Raw genomic sequence first — 16709 nt, 5'->3', positions numbered from 1 at the left:
CTCGCTGGGCATCTCGGGAATTGTAGTTTAATTTGATCGCGCGAGCCAATGGAAATCGGGGAAACATGGTCAGCATACGGTGGAACCCGGGAATGGCAGTGTGAGCTAGACCGGGGTGGGACCGCGCAGCAGGCGATCCAGTAACCGAGGTTTCCGTGATGTCATCGGCGTGCGCCGGAAAGCAGGGCTCACACGGTGCACGCCCGGAGCTGGCGGGGAGGATGGCCGGCTTCGCGGAGCTTGGGCTGTCATCGTGGCTTGTGGAACAATGTCGGCAGCTGGGTTTGAAGCAGCCCACGCCTGTACAGCTCGGCTGCATCCCCGCCATCCTGGAGGGTAAGTGTGGCCCGGCCTCTTCCCCAGGAAGCCTCCCCACTCTGTCGGCTCCCTTGCCTTCGCGCCTTAGCCTTTGCCTAACCCACTTCTGCGAGGCGAGGGGTACGCTTGGGCGTTATGGACGAGCCTGGGTCCCAAAGGTAGACTGGGCAGTGTTGGCGTTTGGGATTCACAGCTGACTCCCTGTGTGTCCGCACATAAGTGATGTAATCCGAGAAACTCGTGGTCTCAGAGCACAGCACTACTATCTGAATTTTACAAATGGAAACTGAAGTTGTCAGGATTACTGGTAAATGCAGGACTCTGGTCCCGAGAGTAGAGGACTCTACTCTCTACTCTAATGGCCCAACCCGGTTTGCCATTAAAAAGATGCTCTTGGGATCCCTGGGTGGCTCAGCGGTTTAGCGCCTGCCTTTGGCTCAGGGCGCTGATCCTGGAGTCCCAGGATCGAGTTCCACGTCGGGCTCCCGGTGCATGGGGCCTGCTTCTCCCACCTCCTATGTCTCTGCCTCTCTCTCTCCCTCTCTCTGTCTATCATAAATAAATAATAATAAATCTTAAAAAAAAAAAAAAGATGCTCTTGGGGGCGCCTGGGTGGCTTAGTCCGCAGAGCTTGTGACTCTTGATTTCCGCTCAGATCATGATCTCAGGGTTGAGCTCAAGCCCCGCATTGGGCTGCGCGCTGGGTGTAGAGCCTGTTTGGAATTCTCTCTCTCCCTCTCTCTTTGCTCCAACCCTTCCCCACACTCTCTCTCTCTCTCTCTCTTAAAAAAAAAAAAAAAAAAAGATAGGCAGAGATGCCCTTAGGAAACCTAGGAAATAACAGGTTGAGGGTTGAATAAATGAAGATGAAGAAATCAGTAGGGATCCTAGGATGCAGATTGGGGGGGGGCATTCAGGTTTCCCCACACTGGGATGTGCTGTAAGGGCTTCAAAATGAGATAGTGAGTAGTAACATCTTGGGTCAGATGGATGTGGGTTCCATTCCAGCCTGCTGCTCACTGGCTGTGTGTCCTGGGCACATCTCTGAGACTCAGTTTCCCTTTTTGTTGGGTGTAGACAGTAATGATCATACACTCCTAGAATTTGTCAGTGTGCCCAGATGTAAATGACATAGGCCAGTATTGGATACATAGTAACTGCTCATTAAACATTAGCTATTGTAAACTGTGCTCAGTAGAACACTTGTGTATACTTGAAGTGTGTTGATGCTCCTTTGCCCTCTGCCCAGGTCGGGACTGCTTGGGCTGTGCCAAGACAGGCAGTGGCAAGACAGCAGCATTTGTCCTGCCCATCTTGCAGAAGCTGTCTGAGGATCCCTATGGCATCTTCTGCCTTGTCCTGACACCCACCAGGTGAGCTCCCCACAGGCTTTCCGGGTGAGTTAACCATCTGTGTTTTCTTAGGCAAGCACCTTTACCTCTCTAAGCTCACTTTCCCTCTTTTTAAAATGGGGACAAAAATCATTCCGGCCTCTTAAGGGAGGTAGAAAATTAACCAGGATAGTGTGTGAGAAGTGCTGAGCACAGGGTCTGTCTCATGGCAAGTTCCAGCTAGGCAGGAGCTATCAAGAGTTTTGTAGCCCAAGATAGAGACACATCTCCTGTTCTTGGGCAGACAAATATGGCAGTTGACATGGTAAGTCCTATAGCAGCAGGAGGAAAGGTAGGCACTGTATGCTGTGAGGGTGTGGCCTGGGGAGGAGGGAGTTGGGGAATATTTCATTCAAGGGGTTCCTTAAAGAATGACAAGGATCTCTCAAAGGGACAAATTTGGGGAAAGATATTTATTCTAGGCAGAGGGAACTGCTAGTGCATTTGAGCAGAGGTGTGAGAGAGAGGCAAGGCACAGAAAGGGTACTTGGGGCCAGGCAGGTTAGAGCCAACTTGAGAAAAGCCTAGAATGCCAGGAAGAGAGTTAGATCAATTCTGGGGGCACGTGAGCAGGAGAGGGCAAAACAAGAGGACAAGAAGTGGACACATGGGCCAGGGAGAGGCCTGGGCAGAGCTGGGGCTGAAGGGTAGGGAAGACAGAGCTTGGACACTGACCAGCCCCAAGGGAGGGGGCTTAGATCTTGAGCTTTGGTGACTGTGGGCTTAGATCTTGGACTTTGGTGACTATGGTGTTGAGGTCACAACTGAGGAGGAGAGGCCAGTTTGGGTGGGTCTGGTGGGCGAGGGGCTGTGGGATGTCTGGATCCCAGCCTTGTAAGGGGACAGGGGCCAAAACAGGGCTCCGGTGCTCAGTATCCGACCGAGCCCTTATCCAGAGGGAACTGGAAGTTGTGGTGTGTGTATAAGCAGGAGAGGGCCAGTCGGGAGGTCTGAGGGATGGGCATGGGATTGAGAGGCAGGCACAGAACCCCTATCTAACCCAGCCTGGCCCCTTCACACCCACAGGGAGCTGGCCTACCAGATTGCAGAGCAGTTCCGGGTCCTGGGGAAGCCTTTGGGCCTGAAAGACTGCATCATTGTCGGCGGCATGGGTACAGGGGGCCCGGGGAGGCTCTGGGTAGGGCTCCCCCGTGGCCTCAGGCCACCCACCCAGACCCACCTCTCACACTCCACCTACAGATATGGTGGCCCAGGCCCTGGAGCTCTCCCGGAAACCACACGTGGTCATTGCCACACCAGGGCGCCTGGCTGACCACCTCCGGAGCTCCAACACTTTTAGCATAAAGAAGATCCGTTTCCTGGTGAGTCAGCCTGGGGCACCAATTGATTGATCCGTTCAGGACACGTGTCCCACAGGCCATCCAGGAGAGCATTAGGAGAAGTGATAGGACAGCTGAGAGATCAATGGAGGTTGGGGGCAGGGCCTCTCTGAGGAGCAGATGTCAGAGACCTAGAGGGAGAAGGCTCCAGGGCATGTGTCCAAGGCTGGGCAGGAGGTGTGTGAGGGAGACTGGCTGAGCTAGGCTGGGCTGGGCATGTGCTCAGGCCCTGGACAGGGCTCTCACCCCAGACCTCCTACCCCCTACCCCTGGTGCTGCAGGTGATGGATGAGGCTGACCGGCTGCTGGAGCAGGGCTGCACGGATTTCACCGTGGACCTGGAGGCCATCCTGGCAGCCGTGCCCACTCGTAGGCAGACACTGCTCTTCAGTGCCACACTGACTGACACACTCAAAGAGCTTCAGGGACTGGCCACCAACCAGCCCTTCTTTTGGGAGGCTCAGGCCCCGTGAGTCCACAGCCCGGTGCAGAGGGGCAAGGCAGGGGCAGGTGGGTGGTGTGGGTGAGGGGAGGGGAGACACACCCAGAAGAAGTTAAGGCCCGTGGCCAGTGTGGGGCATTGGCTCCATTCAGCGGGGGGAAACTGAGCCCTGCGCATCCCCAGGGTGCGTACAGTGGAGCAGCTGGACCAGCGCTACCTGTTGGTGCCTGAGAAGGTCAAGGACGCCTATCTGGTCCACCTGATTCAGAACTTCCAGGATGAGCACGAGGACTGGTCCATCATCATCTTTACCAACACGTGCAAGTGAGCATGGGCCTGCCTCTCTCTTCCCTCAGATCCCCCAATCCCCTGTCCCCATAACCCTTTATGAAGGCCCAAGGTACGAGACACACAGCCAGTCTTTGCACTCCAGGGCCTCTGCTCAGACCAAAGGTTCTAGAGGATTCATTCAAGGAAGCTCTGGGAGGTCAAGCAGTTTGCTGAGGTTACCCCTCCTGAAGGCAGAGCCAGGATTTGGGGTTCCTCAGGCCCACTCTTACCCAGAAGGTCCAGGGGCCTCTGGCTGTACCCAGAATTCCCCAGCAATAGCTGGGAAGGCCTTTTCACTGTGTCTCAGTGTGTTGCTAGGCCCCGGCACATCAGCTCCAAGACCCAGGTCTGTCCTCTCTATAGTCCCAGGGGCCTTCAAAATCTTTTGAAGGTCTTAGAGGAGATTATTAGGAAGCGGTAGCATGAGTCAGAGTAGATATGCAGCCTACATCCCCTGGAGGAGACCCCCTAACTGGTTCTTGCCCTCCGAAAATTTATTGGCTTCCAGAAGAAAATCTGGATGTAGGTCTGACTATCATTGGCCTAGCCACGGAAGGGGTCAGCAGGCAGGATACTGCACACCCCTGCTTCTCCTTTACCGGTGGTGCAGAGCCACCTACTTTCGATCTTGGGGTGTGCTGGGATGGGAGTGCCTTCCCAAGACCCTGGCCCTGGAGAGGTTGACGAGAGGTTGACAGTGTGTCCTTCCCACCAGGACCTGCCAGATCCTGTGCATGATGCTGCGTAAATTCAACTTCCCCACTGTGGCTCTGCATTCCATGATGAAACAGGTATGGGATGAAACTGCCCCAGAAACCCACCTGCCATCCCTAGCCTTGCCCTGGCAACTGATTCCAGCCTCAGGACCACGCTCTTTCCTCTGCCTTGAACACTTCCTGCCACCCATTTGCCTTGGTCCATCCTTTCCATGGATGAACCCTGTGAGGGTGGGCCTATCCTAGACTCTACCCTGTTCCCAGGCCTCACACAGTAAGTGCTCAAATGTTTGCTGAGATGCTCCCTGACCCCTATCTTCCCAATTCTCTCCCCAACTTGGCAACAGAAAGAACGCTTTGCTGCCCTGGCCAAATTCAAGTCCAGCATCTACAGGATCCTGATTGCAACAGACGTGGCCTCCCGGTGAGCAGCCCCAGGGTGTTCCGTCTTCTGTGCTGCCCAGTGGCACCCCCACAGTGGGACCAGGGCAAGAATTGGGGTGGCTGAGTGACCTTGGATGAGTCCCCGCCTCAGTTTCCCCACATGGACAGTAGCACTGACTGGCCTCTGCCTCTAGGGGCCTGGACATTCCCACAGTGCAGGTGGTTATCAACCACAACACGCCCGGGCTGCCGAAGATCTACATACACCGAGTTGGCCGGACAGCCCGTGCAGGTAAGTGGACAGGGCGGGATGGCCGTTGGACCCATGTCCCTCCTGCCTTCCCCTCACCATGAGGAACCAAAGTCAGGAGTCGGTGAGAGAAGATATGGGGGTATAGCCTGCTGGTGAGAAGGAGTGTCCAGAAGTTTGGGGAATCATCCTTTTGAAAGCAGAGGCGGTGAATGCTCTGGTTTATGAGATCCTCTCATGCCAGCAGTGGGGAGAAACATGGATTCTGGAGCCAGACCAGGCCTGGCCCTTCTCTCCTGTCCTGTGGCCTCGGGCAGGTTCCATCAGCTCTCTGGGCCCATCTCCTCATCAAAGGACAAGTAATGAGAACGATGCCTGTTTGGTGCTGCTCCAGAGGTCACGGGCCTCAGCGGCTGTCATGCACCAGTCACCCTCATGGAAACAGGGAATGGAGAAAGTAGTATGGCAGATCTGGGCTGAGGCCCATTGAGCCTTATCACTGACAAAATGCTGATAGCCAGACCCCAAAGGGAGATCAGCCACATCACCAGCACCGTGTAATGCCGGCCTGGCAGCGGAGCCACCGCTGCTGGTGTCCTGTGTCTCCTCTGGGATGGACCTGCCCTAGCCCCGTTCACTGAGCCCTTACTGTTCCCACCAGGAGGAGCCCTGAGCCACCTAGTGGTCACAGCCTATTTGGCCCCTAGCTCACAGCAGGTAACTATGGTGTGTCCTTGCAGGGCGGCAGGGACAGGCCATCACACTGGTAACGCAGTATGACATCCACCTTGTACATGCCATCGAGGAGCAGATCAGTGAGTGGTAGGGTGGGAGAGGGGCTGGGGGGAGCCGGATGCCTCTGGGTAAGATGCCCACTCACCCCTCTCTGACACCTGCTGGGCTACTCACGAGCAGGCTTAAACTCCACTTTCCTTTCTGTGCAATCCCAAATGAAGGCTTTTAGCCCAATTAGCAAAACAAGCTTCCCACAGTGCCCTCAGCCACTGAAAGCCACATCCAATGGGAAGGGATTTTGGTTTCTTAGACAGGGATGTATGGATGGTCCCTGTGGTTAAGTCAGAGGCCTCAGGGACAGGGTCTGGGTGTGTTTAAAACCCCCCTTGGGTGGTTTAGCAAGTGCCCAGACCAAGAACTACTGGAAAATCTGTAATCATTGCACAGACTGTCCTAAAATTCAGAAGCCTCTGGACTTCAAAGGACAGTGTTTGAGTAATTTCTATACGCAACATGGGGCTCAAACTCATGACCCCAAGATCAAAAGTCACACACTGTTCTGACTAAGCCAGCCAGGCATCCCTAAAGGAGAGTGTTAAAATAATCTCTACACCCAACGTAGGGCTCAAGAGTCAAGAGTCCCGAGATCAAGAGTCACATACTCTTCTGAGTCAGCCAGGTGCCTCTAAAGGAGTTTATAAAAACAACAACAAACTTCCAGTCAAATTCATAGTATTGCTAATAGCAATAAAAAAGGACAGCCTATCTTCTTCAGGTCTACAATTCCAGATCTTGCCCATCTGACCTTTATATGATATGACCCCAAGCTTGTATACCCCACTGCATGGGGAGCTCACTCCTAAGCCAGGATCCCTCCTCTTGTCTGCCCTCTCTCAGAGAAGCAGCTGGAGGAGCTCTCAGTGGAGGAGGCCAAGGTGCTGCAGATCCTCACGCAGGTCAATGTGGTGCGGAGGGAGTGTGAAATTGTGAGTATGGGAGGCCTTGGGGCCCAGGGTGCTCCATTTGTGATGAGGGCCCCTATGACAGCCTCTCCTTCTCTCCCCAGAAACTGGAGGCGGCCAACTTTGACGAAAAGAAGGAGATCAACAAGCGGAAGCAGCTGATCTTGGAGGGGAAGGTGAGGGCTGAGTGGGCTGGTCGGGGTGTGGGGGGTAAAGGGAGGGCTTCCAGGGGGCAGATTGCCCAGCTTGGCCACCTGCGGGTCCTCCCACCAGGACCCTGATCTAGAAGCCAAACGCAAGGCTGAGCTGGCCAAGATCAAGCAGAAGAACCGGCGCTTCAAGGAGAAGGTGGAGCAGGCGCTACAGCGGCAGAAAGCCAGCAGGGCTGGCCATGGGGGGCGTCCACCCGGGGGGCGTCCACCCAGGGCCCCACCTGAAGCTCACTCAGCCCCAGCGCCCATCCACGGCCAGCCCTGAGCGCCACATGGTCATGTGCCTAGCCTGGGATTCCTCCCCAGAACGGACAGTCGGAGGGCCCCTCCACTCCCCTGGACCTGCACAGTCGCTGTCAGTGGGACCCAAGACACCCATGTTGTGCACTGCACAGCTCTTCCACCCTGCAGCTCCCAGCTGGCCCCTTCTCAGAGCCTCTGCCAAGCATCAGGCTACAGAGAAGGAAAGAACACTGACTACAAGTTTGGGCCCAACTCCATACACAGTGACGCTGGTCACCTCGGTTGGGAGGGCAGGGGGATGCTACAGGGCCCCAGAGCAAAGGCATGTTGCTTGCCAGGAGTCACTTAATAAATGGGTCTCTCAGCTTCCTTGGTCTGACTCTGTGGCAGTAGGGGCAAGGGAGGAGGGTTCAGCTACTGGTGCTTCCCAAGCCCCCCAGGACATCATGTCACCCCCACCCACCACTCATTCTTCATTTCCATCGGGCCAGGCCCAAAGCTTTGAACTATAGTGCTGGCCATTTTGGCCAAGTGACCTTGAGTTTGAGAAGCCCCATCTGGGCCTCTCTTTCCTTGTCTGAAAAATGGGCACAGCAAGGGCATCACCCTCCAAACGTGGCCATCAGGTTCAGTGAAATGACGCCTGGTGGAATTTGGGATTTGTAGCCAGAGTAGAGGGAGGGGATGCTTAACCAAGGGCCACCTAAAGGCAAAGTGGTCCAGACCACATGAGTTGAGCCCCAGGGGGTGGACAGAGCTATGCTGTACAGAGCTGAGCTCCTGGCTGTGTGGCCTGGGTGTGCTTCTCAGGCTCTGAAACTCATTCTTCTCACCTGCAAGTGGTTTACTAAGCCCTACAAAGACAGAGCAGCTGAGGTACATGGAAGAGGAAGCAGGAAGAGGGGTGCAGTGACGGCGGTCAGATGCCTGGGTGCCCACATAACACACACACAGGCACAGCCACTCTTAGAAATGTAATCTGGGCACCAGCACGCGCCCTGGGGATTCTAGAAATCTACACAATGAAAAGCCCCAGAACACCCCCTTGAGCTGTGAGCGGCCAGGGCCAGCTGGGGCACTACGGCCAGGCCCTCCCCAGGCTGGGTTGGGCCCCCAGTCCCTGCCAGGGTGAATGGCCCATTGTGCTGCCCGCAGCCCGGCTCGTGCCCCAGGCGGGAATCCTGCGTATAAAACCAGCTGCCACAGGCCCCGGCTCCCACGCAGACCCTGCAGCCAGGCTCAGGGTGTGCCCTCTGCCAGGCGGGCGAGGCCCTCTCGCAGCTCGCTCAGCTCAAACAGCCTGACGTCCAGCAGCTGTGCAGCTCGGCCCACCTCAGCCCGTGCCCGTTCCCGCTCAGCCCGGGCCTCCTCCAGGCTGCGCTCCGTTGCCCGCAGCTGATGCTCTAGCTCAGCATTGCGAGTCTCCAGGTCCTGCAGGGAGAGAGCAGGCAGGTTTTGGAGCCCCAACAAGTCTCTAGGGTCACCAGCCCTGCTTGGGGCATTCAGCATCTGAGTACCATCCCATCAAACTCCACTCTGGGCCCTGCCAAGCCTTTTAGTCTCATCCTCCTTGAAGGGATAAGAGACACTCCCTGAGCCCTTGGCCAATTTAAAGGTCATAGAACACACATCCCCCTTCTGCTCAAAACCCTTCTGTGACCCATTAGGCTGGGAACAAAACCCACATCACTCCCTCCTCTCCTTGTCCTTTCCAACTCAGCCTTGCCAGCTTCCTTGTGGTTCTTTGAACCACAATGTTGAGTTTCTTTCCACTTCAGGGCCTTTGCATAGGCTGTGCACGCTGTGCAGGAGACCAGAGGGAGCATCTCCCCAACTTCTCTTGGGTCCCCAGATCCTTTAACATCTTCACCTGCTGGACTCACGGGACATACCCCATCAACATTTTTCCGATAAAGTCTTCAGTGAAAGCCAGGCCACTCAGACCTGGGTTCAAATGCAGGCTCCTGACCTGAGGACTTGATGGGGTTAAGGATGGGAATTCAGCAGGGACTCAAAAATTGTTGAGGGGCTCCTGGGTGGCTCAGTCAGTTAAGCGTCTGCCTTTGACTTCAGTCATGATCTCAGGGTCCTGGGATCCAGCCCCGTGTCAGGCTCCCTGCTCAGTGGGGAACCTGCTTCTCTTTTTCCTTCTACCCCTCCCCGCCCAAGCTCTATCTCAAATAAATAAAATATTTGTTAATTGCTTTTGAATCAAAGAATAGGAAACATTGTCCTAATAACAGTTGTCCTTTACAAAACACTGGCTGCAACTCAGGCTTTCCATGTACCCGGTCTTCCCAATCCTTCACAACCTTAGGCAAATCTCTTCCTCACCCCTTACAGGTTAAGAAACAGGCTTGGATAGGCACACAGCTGCCCAGGACCCAATAGGAAAGAAAGATCCCAGGTCTGTCCCACACCAGGAGCCGCCTGCCCCTGTGTTGTCACCCCACCCCACGACACACACCTGCACTTTCTGCTGTGCCTCCTCACGCTCCGTGGCATCCAGGGCCTCACGGGTTCCACCAGTTTGGCTCTTCAGTGTCTGGATCTCCTAGAGAAGAGTTCCCAGGGTCTATTCTGGGGGTCCTGGCTCCCTTGTGGGATGTCAGGGAAGATGAAGCCCAGGGACACACACTCAGTGCTCACCTGGTCCTTGGTTTGCACTAGAGCCTCCAGCTGCTCCAGTGACTGGCCTGGCCCTTCCTTCTCACTGACCGAGGGTGGCTCCGCCACCGCTGCCTGGGCCTCCAGCTCAGCCACCTGTGTGGATAGGAAAGTCAGCCCCTGACACCCAGCCTGAACTCTCCTGGGGAATCTGCCCTTGCTCGGTCACACCCATGACTAGGCACTCATCCCCTCTGATTGGGGCCACCAACATGCAGCAGGTAGGACTTTAGGGTTTGAATGGTTGGCATTATCTCAGACCCATAATACAGAACAAGAAACTGAGGCTCAGAGAAATGACCTGCAGAGATCACACAGCCAGGCAGTGAACCCAAGGACGGATCGGACCTGCGGAGGCCCGGACTCCCCAGCTGCTGGGGCCACTCGGAGTCTCTGGGAGGAAGGGATCCTCTCACCCGCTGCCGCAGCCTCTCGGCCTCGGCACGCTGGGCCTCCAGCTGCTGCCTCCACTGGGCGGCGGCGGCGTTGGCTTCTCGCAGGGCGCCCGCCAACTTGTTGTTGCTGTCCTGCAGCGCGAAGAATTCCGCCTCCCACTGCACCTCGCCCACGGAGCTGCAGGGGTGCAAGGGTTGGCGGCGCGAGACCCGGCCCCAAAGGGTAGGGGCAGCGGCGGGGCGGGGCCGTGGGCGGGGCCTTGGCAGGGGCGGGGCCACCTGGGCGGGGCCTTGGCCGGGGCGGGGTCAAAGTAGGGGCCGGGTGCCCGCCCAGGGAGACGCACGGAAGGGGCAGCGGCGTCAGCCCCTCGGGGCGTGCTCCGAACCGGGCGCAGGTTGGAGACATCGTGGGTTTAGAATTCGCTCGGGGAAAAAAAAAAAAAAAAAAAAAGAATTCGCTCGGGGAGGCGTGACCGAGACAGGGTTAGTCCCCGGGAAGGATGAGGTCGGGCAGGGGCGGCCCGAGAAGGCGTGCTCGAAGGAGGAGCGCGTTGCAGGGGCGAGGTCGGCTCCAGGAGGGGCGGAAGCGAGCCAGTCTCCTCCCCTTCCCGGGCCTTGGGTACAGTCCGATCCCGCGGCCCGTCGCGCCCCAAGGGCTTCTGAGGAGCAACTCCGGGTGCCTGGCGTCCTGCCACCCCCTCTGCTCGCCCTACCCGCCTCACCCCTCGGACAGCATCTTCTTGAGCCGCTCGCGCTCGGCGGGGCCGGGGACGTCGGCGCTCTGGCTACGGAACAGTTTCTCGTCGCCGGGGCCATTGGCGCTGACGAGGGGACTTGGGGGCACCTAAGGGCGTGGCCAGAAGAGGGGTCACACTGGGGTGTGGCTTCGGCCAAGGACCGGTAAGGTCATGGTTGGGGCTCAGCGCTGATGTCACCGGTATTGTGACTGAAGGCCAGGGTCCTTTCCAGCCCTGGGATGCAAGCGCGCCCCTCTCCTCATCTACCCTCTGTGGCTCCCCATGGCCCCTGGGCCAGAGTTCCAGGCACTGTGCCCCCACTTAGCCTCCCTGGACTCTCACCAAGGCCCCAGGCACACCTGATTCAGGCTGGTCTAAATAAACCACTGAGATACTCAAAATCTGCAAAGGTGGGGGGAGCAATGTGAAACCTCTGTGCTATTCCTTCATAGCTATGTCCTTCCCTGGGGCCAAATTTCCACCTGCTTTTAAGATTCAGACAGGAAGCCCTCCACCAGGCCGAATTCATTATGTATCCCCCTCACTGCCTGGCCCGCGGGCTCTGAGGGTCCGGAGCAGCCTGCTTTTTCATCTCTGTCACCCTCTTTCCCAGCCCTGGGCCTGGCACACAGTAGGTGGTCAGTAAATTATGCTGAATAAATTAGTGGGGGAAAGCTCCCGGGACAGTTTCTCACTTGGCCACCCCCCACCACCACCCCCATTAGCTATTTCAACCTCCGGGTTTTTACTCCGCCATCTAAGCTGGTTTCCAGGCCTTCGGTGATCCAAGGCTAGGCCGGACCCCCAGGATGTGCTCCTGAGCCTTTTCTTCCAAGGCTCCTGCTGTAGGTGGAGTTTTATGGGATCTGTGAGCATTTGGTCCTGGGCACCAGCACAGTACCTGGACCCTCAGTATCAGCTGAGTGACTGGCAGGCATGGGACAGGAAATACTGACCTGGTGGGCAGCGAGCGCCAGGGCTGGACTGGTGAGCTCCCCCCCATCCTGAGATTTCTCCCTCGCCAGCCTCGCTGCTTCCTTTACTTCCTGGAACTTCTCAGCAAACTGGGGGTGGGGAGGGGAGCAGAACAAACAGTCAAAGCCAACCCAGCCCCCTCTCCCAGGGCCTCACTTGGTCACCCCCACCCAGCACCACCCTTGTCACTTTGAAAGGGACTTTAGGAGTCATGCATATCCTCTGGTCTCATGAACTGGAAGAGTGGTCAGGAGGCTTGGAATAAGTTGTTCCAGTGAGCAGACTGAGTATCATGGTGGAGGTAGGATTTAGGTGGAGGTGAATTCCATGGAGCCACCTTGAGAAAGGGATCCCCTGGAACGCCTGAGTGGCTCAGCGGTTGGGCATTTGCCTTCGGCTCAGGGTGTGATCCCAGAGTACAGGGGTCGAGTCCTGAATCGGGCTTCCTTTGTGGAGCCTGCTTCTCCCTCTGCCTATGTCTCTGCCTCTTTCTCTGTGTGTCTCTCATGAATAAATAAATAAAATCTTGAAAAAAAAAAAAAAAGAAAGAAAGAAAGGGATCCCCTTCCTCTCAGTCAGGCTTATTTCAGCAAGGAGAGCCTCAGGTGGGTGCTGTCTTTAATGCCCCGGACACTTGTGAATATCTTTTTAGAACACAGAGAAAGCAGGTCTTGGGCTCAGAGCCTCTGAGAGGCACCTGTACTCAGTGAAAAAGTAAATCACCCTCTTCTCATTCCTACTCTACCTATACCGATTTTCCAGTTAGGGTAGGATACACTGGTTTTCATTTTAAAATAAACTTCTTTAGTTTGAAAATAATTTTTTAAAGAAAATGTTTACACACAGACGGTCACTCGATTGGGGGGAAGAGACCAGTGCAAGTCGTTGGAGGGAAATCATCTCAAAAAACGGTTGAAGAGCAACTAAATACTCAGTGAGAAAAAATACTCCTGCTTTATACCACCCACAGAAATTAATTCAAGACCTAAATTTGAAAGGAAAATGAAAGCTTCTAGAAGCAAAGAGAATCCTCACGATCTCATTAGGAATCAGAAAGCACTACTCATCCAGGGGAACAATGGGATGAGACAATATTGAAGTCTGAAGACAGCAGAGGGTGGAGGGAGGCAATGATGAAGGTAGTGCTAGGGTGTGTGAGGGAACTCCCAGCTCATCCCAGGCACCCAGAGAAGGGCGGGGTGTGTCCAAAATTGGAGCAGATGGCCAGCAGAGCTGAGACATGAGCCAGGGAACCAGGAAGGGTTGTCTAATTCTCATGCCTATTCTACAGCACCTGCCCAGAGGCCCCCAGGGCCCTAAGAGGAACCCCAGGGCCAGCCCTGTCCTTCCCGCCATGTAATCCTGCAAGCCCACCTGGGTCAGATGCTGCTCAGAAGCAAAGCCAAGGCCATAGACGGTGTTGGCACGACTGTCTGCCCACTGCCCAAACTTCTGGGAGGTTTTGGTAAAGGTCATGTTGGGGGTGACGGTGCTGTTGATGATGGCCTGGGAAGAGGGAAGAGGGGGGAACACAATTCAAGCTTGATGAGACTGACAATAATGAACATGAGACCCCCAGGGTGTCACTTTGTATTAGCTCTTGGGAGGTTCTAGGTGTGAGCCATCTCAAGACAGAGACTGATTTAAGGGCTCCTCCCAACCCCCAGCCCCCAGGCACACAGCAGGGTAATGACTAGACCCAAACCTGCCTCTGAGACCTCAGGAGCCTGCCACCCCCACCCAGGCCCTGCCAGGACCTTGGCACCCCCAATGCTGATGATTCGGTAGACATTGCGGGTGGCATCATAGAAGTAGGAGACCGTGAGTGCGTGCTTGCCCGCGGGGATCCAGTTCCGCTTGGTGGCCGGGTCAATCTGGAACACATGTGCCCGTGTGCTGAAGATGGGCTGCTCCCTGCATGGGGAGACGGTTCTCAGTGGGGCTAGGCATCCCCCAGGGGGCTCAGGGCCAAGCTGGGGAGGCAGGGGCTCACCTGGCTGTGGACATTGGTCAGGTTGGGTTGGGTGGGCTCCAAGAGGCAGCCAGAGGGATGGCAGGAGCTGCGGGTTCAGCCTCTGGGGGGAGAGAGGGATTGTGAGTGTCTCCCCAGGACAGGCTTAAGGAAACCAAGCGGGTCCAACCTCAGGACCCACCACCAGCCACACCATTCATAGAACCTCAATTAGAAAGGTAAAGGAATCAGCAGATCATTCAGCAAAAACACCCTGTCCCTCTCCTTTGGGAGGAAGCCCCCACACACCCTGAGCAGGAGATGACTCTCCGAGAGGAGCCAGGTGGCCCTGGATCTCCCAGCATAAACTTGTCAGCATGCTGGTTACTGAACCCAGAGTGACACCCCCTCAATACTGGTGCTAGATAGAGAAGGCCAAGGTGAACTCCTACTTGGTATTTTCTGCCACATTCACTCATCACTCCCCAAACCAGGATCTCCATCAAAATGTGGGCCATCACCAGATGCCTCCTGGGAGACCAGTTCCTCCTAGATCCCACAGAGGGACCCCTCAGCTTCCACTCTAGGGCAGAGGCACACTTGGAGGCAGAGTCCAAATCCCCAGGGAGCTGCCAGCCTAGTTAAGAAGATGTAGCCAAACAAATTTACCCTGGTACCCACTAACCGATTGCCCATGACCACTCTATCCCAATACCATGCAGGGCTGGGTGGCATCAAGGATTGGGAGATCCCCAGCCCCTCTTGCTGCCTCCAGCCACGACCTCACAGATACCAGGAATGGCTGCCCTGGAGAATTCCTTAACCTCACCTCTGTGCCTCCAAAACCTGCATCTGGGGGATCTGCAGGGGACCAGGAGGGACCTGGGGAAGGGAGGTGGCCAGTGGGGGAAGGGAGGCCCCCCGCGGAGCGGCCTCCCTGGTCAGAGGAGGGTTGCCCCCCCACCCTGTCCTGGGCAGCTGCTGCCCGGGTCACAGGGTCTGAAACCGGAGCCCCTGTGTGGGGGAGGGGCGGCAGCGCTGGCCCGGGTTGGGAGCAAGTCCTGGGTCGAAGCAGGGTTCCAGGGTGCAGGGGTCCCAGAAACCCAGGCCCTGCCGGCCCTGACGGTCCTGCCGCGACTTGCAGCTTTGGGGAAAGTTACTCACCAACTAGTCATGTGCCTCGGTCGCCGCCGGCCGCGGGGCTCCCGGAGGAGGCCCGGACCCCGCCCGGTGCCAGGATCCCCAGTTGCGTGTGGGGGCGAAGCCCCACCCCATGCGCCCCGGGCTGGGGGGCCTGGTATTCAGTAAGGAAAGAATTCCCATCCGCGTCAGAATCGGGGCGCCCAATGCGCTCCCCGACTTCGGGAAGTGCCACCCTCGACCCGGGAACTTCCGAGATTCGCGCGATGCCCCCCGACTCCGGGTCCAGAACTTCGGGGATCCCTCGCACCACCTCCGACTTCTAAATTCCGGGGACTCCCTGCCAGCTCTCCAGCCCCGGGTCGGTGATTTCGGGATCCTCTCGTGCCGCCTCCCAACCCCAGGCCGGGAACGTCGGGGACAGCGCAGCCTCCTCCAACGCCGGGTCCGGAACTTTGGGAACCCCTCGCCCCGTGCCCTCTCCGACCCCGGCTCCGGAACTTCGGGGCCCCTGCGCCCTCTCAAGCCCTGGAACTTCGGGGCTCCCCGGCCGCCCCCAGCCTCCCGGCCCGGAACTTCGGAGACCCCCGCGCCCTCGCCCCGGCCCTGGCACCTGGGGGCCCCCGCGTCCCCCGCGCAGGCTCGGACAGCCGGGCTCACCCTGCGGGCTCGGCGCCCCGCGAGTGTCCGGGCGCGAGTCGGGTGCTGCCCCGCGGCGCCGACTCCCCGCAGCCGGGCGCCCCGCTCGCTCGCTGGCTCCGGGGCCCGCGCCCTCCGCGCCGCCCTCCGCGCCGCCCGCGCCTTTGTCTGCGCCTCCGCCGCCGCCCGCGCCGCCTCCGGTCCCATCGCGGCCGGTCCCGACGCGGCCGCCGCCCGCCCCGCCTCCCCGGGCCGCCGAGGCCGCCCCGCAGCGCCCCCTGCCGGCCCTCCGCGGCGGGGGGGGGGAAGGGAGGGGCGGAAGCCGGGAGCGGGGCGGGACGGGACTCCCTGGGGGCGGGGGGCGGGGTGAAGAGCGGGGAAGAGGGCCGGGGCGGATGGGGACAGAGACCCAGACCCAGAGGCAGAGACATGAGGGAGAGACACAGGAGGCAGACAGATGGAGGATGGGGCTTGATCGTCCTGTCGGGGCGGCCCTGGCCCTCGGGGCACTGCCTGAGGTCATGACCTTCTGCCTTTGATGGGAGTCCCTCTCCACCTGACAGGGATCTAGAGGCCGGGGCTCCTCTATCGCACGGAGCTGGGTGCTTGCACACAGTAGGTGCTCAGTGGGTGTAGCCTGGAAATGAAACAGACACAGGCTGGGCGAAAGCTAGAAGAGGCTGAGAGAGGCAAACAGTAGGCACTTAATGAGACTTGATCAGGGGTGCCCCGTTAGGAATCGTTCCTGCCTGACTTCCCCCCCAGCTCCAATCCCCTGTTGGGGAGAGGCTTCTATCCACCTTGTCTCCCAGGAGAGGAAGGTAACAATGCCAACATGGTCGAATTATCAGTATTGCTATGTTATAGGGTCTCAGAAGCCAG

At 57.5% G+C, this 16709-nt stretch overlaps 2 protein-coding genes across 6 annotated transcripts; one reads left to right on the top strand and one right to left on the bottom strand.

The window, feature by feature from the left end:
- Positions 1-30: 30 nt before the first annotated feature.
- Positions 31-7692, top strand: DDX49 (DEAD-box helicase 49). Of its 2 annotated transcripts, XM_025458130.3 has the most exons (13): positions 36-336; positions 1568-1691; positions 2736-2821; positions 2910-3031; positions 3331-3518; positions 3675-3815; positions 4537-4612; positions 4885-4961; positions 5116-5213; positions 5912-5986; positions 6804-6892; positions 6973-7044; positions 7142-7692. In XM_025458130.3, the coding sequence occupies exons 1-13, from the start codon at positions 159-161 to the stop codon at positions 7343-7345; spliced, it is 1530 nt and encodes a 509-aa protein (XP_025313915.1). In that variant the 5' UTR covers positions 36-158; the 3' UTR covers positions 7346-7692. The 2 variants fall into 2 exon arrangements, with proteins under 2 accessions (XP_025313916.1, XP_025313915.1); XM_025458131.3 differs by lacking the exon at positions 5912-5986 and having other exon boundaries at positions 31-336.
- Positions 7693-8284: 592 nt separating this feature from the next.
- On the bottom strand, positions 8285-16001 carry HOMER3 (homer scaffold protein 3). 4 transcript variants are annotated; one of them, XM_025458133.3, is made up of 10 exons: positions 15849-16001; positions 14091-14172; positions 13855-14011; positions 13472-13603; positions 12079-12186; positions 11108-11229; positions 10407-10563; positions 9973-10086; positions 9791-9877; positions 8285-8754 (listed from the first exon to the last, which is right to left on the bottom strand). In XM_025458133.3, the coding sequence occupies exons 2-10, from the start codon at positions 14102-14104 to the stop codon at positions 8563-8565; spliced, it is 1083 nt and encodes a 360-aa protein (XP_025313918.1). In that variant the 5' UTR covers positions 14105-14172; positions 15849-16001; the 3' UTR covers positions 8285-8562. The 4 variants fall into 4 exon arrangements, with proteins under 4 accessions (XP_025313918.1, XP_035558427.1, XP_025313919.1 ...); XM_035702534.1 differs by lacking the exon at positions 15849-16001 and adding an exon at positions 15802-15820; XM_025458134.3 differs by lacking the exon at positions 15849-16001 and adding an exon at positions 15213-15342.
- Between the last annotated feature and the right edge of the window lie 708 nt (positions 16002-16709).

The sequence above is a fragment of the Canis lupus genome, chromosome 20 (assembly GCF_003254725.2).
Source record: "Canis lupus dingo isolate Sandy chromosome 20, ASM325472v2, whole genome shotgun sequence".
Classification (NCBI taxonomy): domain Eukaryota; kingdom Metazoa; phylum Chordata; class Mammalia; order Carnivora; family Canidae; genus Canis; species Canis lupus.
This window is presented reverse-complemented; position numbering and strand designations above follow the sequence as displayed.

Coding starts and splice junctions, on each gene's coding strand:
- HOMER3 (XM_025458133.3), bottom strand. Junction 10,564..11,107: donor AAGAAGATGCTGTCCGAGGG/GTGAGGCGGGTA, acceptor GCACCCCTGCAG/CTCCGTGGGCGAGGTGCAGT. Junction 9,878..9,972: donor TAGTGCAAACCAAGGACCAG/GTGAGCACTGAG, acceptor ACTCTTCTCTAG/GAGATCCAGACACTGAAGAG.
- DDX49 (XM_025458130.3), top strand. CDS start 159: ATGTCATCGGCGTGCGCCGGAAAGCAGGGCTCACACGGTGCACGCCCG. Junction 1,692..2,735: donor CTTGTCCTGACACCCACCAG/GTGAGCTCCCCA, acceptor TCACACCCACAG/GGAGCTGGCCTACCAGATTG. Junction 5,214..5,911: donor TGGCCGGACAGCCCGTGCAG/GTAAGTGGACAG, acceptor GTGTCCTTGCAG/GGCGGCAGGGACAGGCCATC.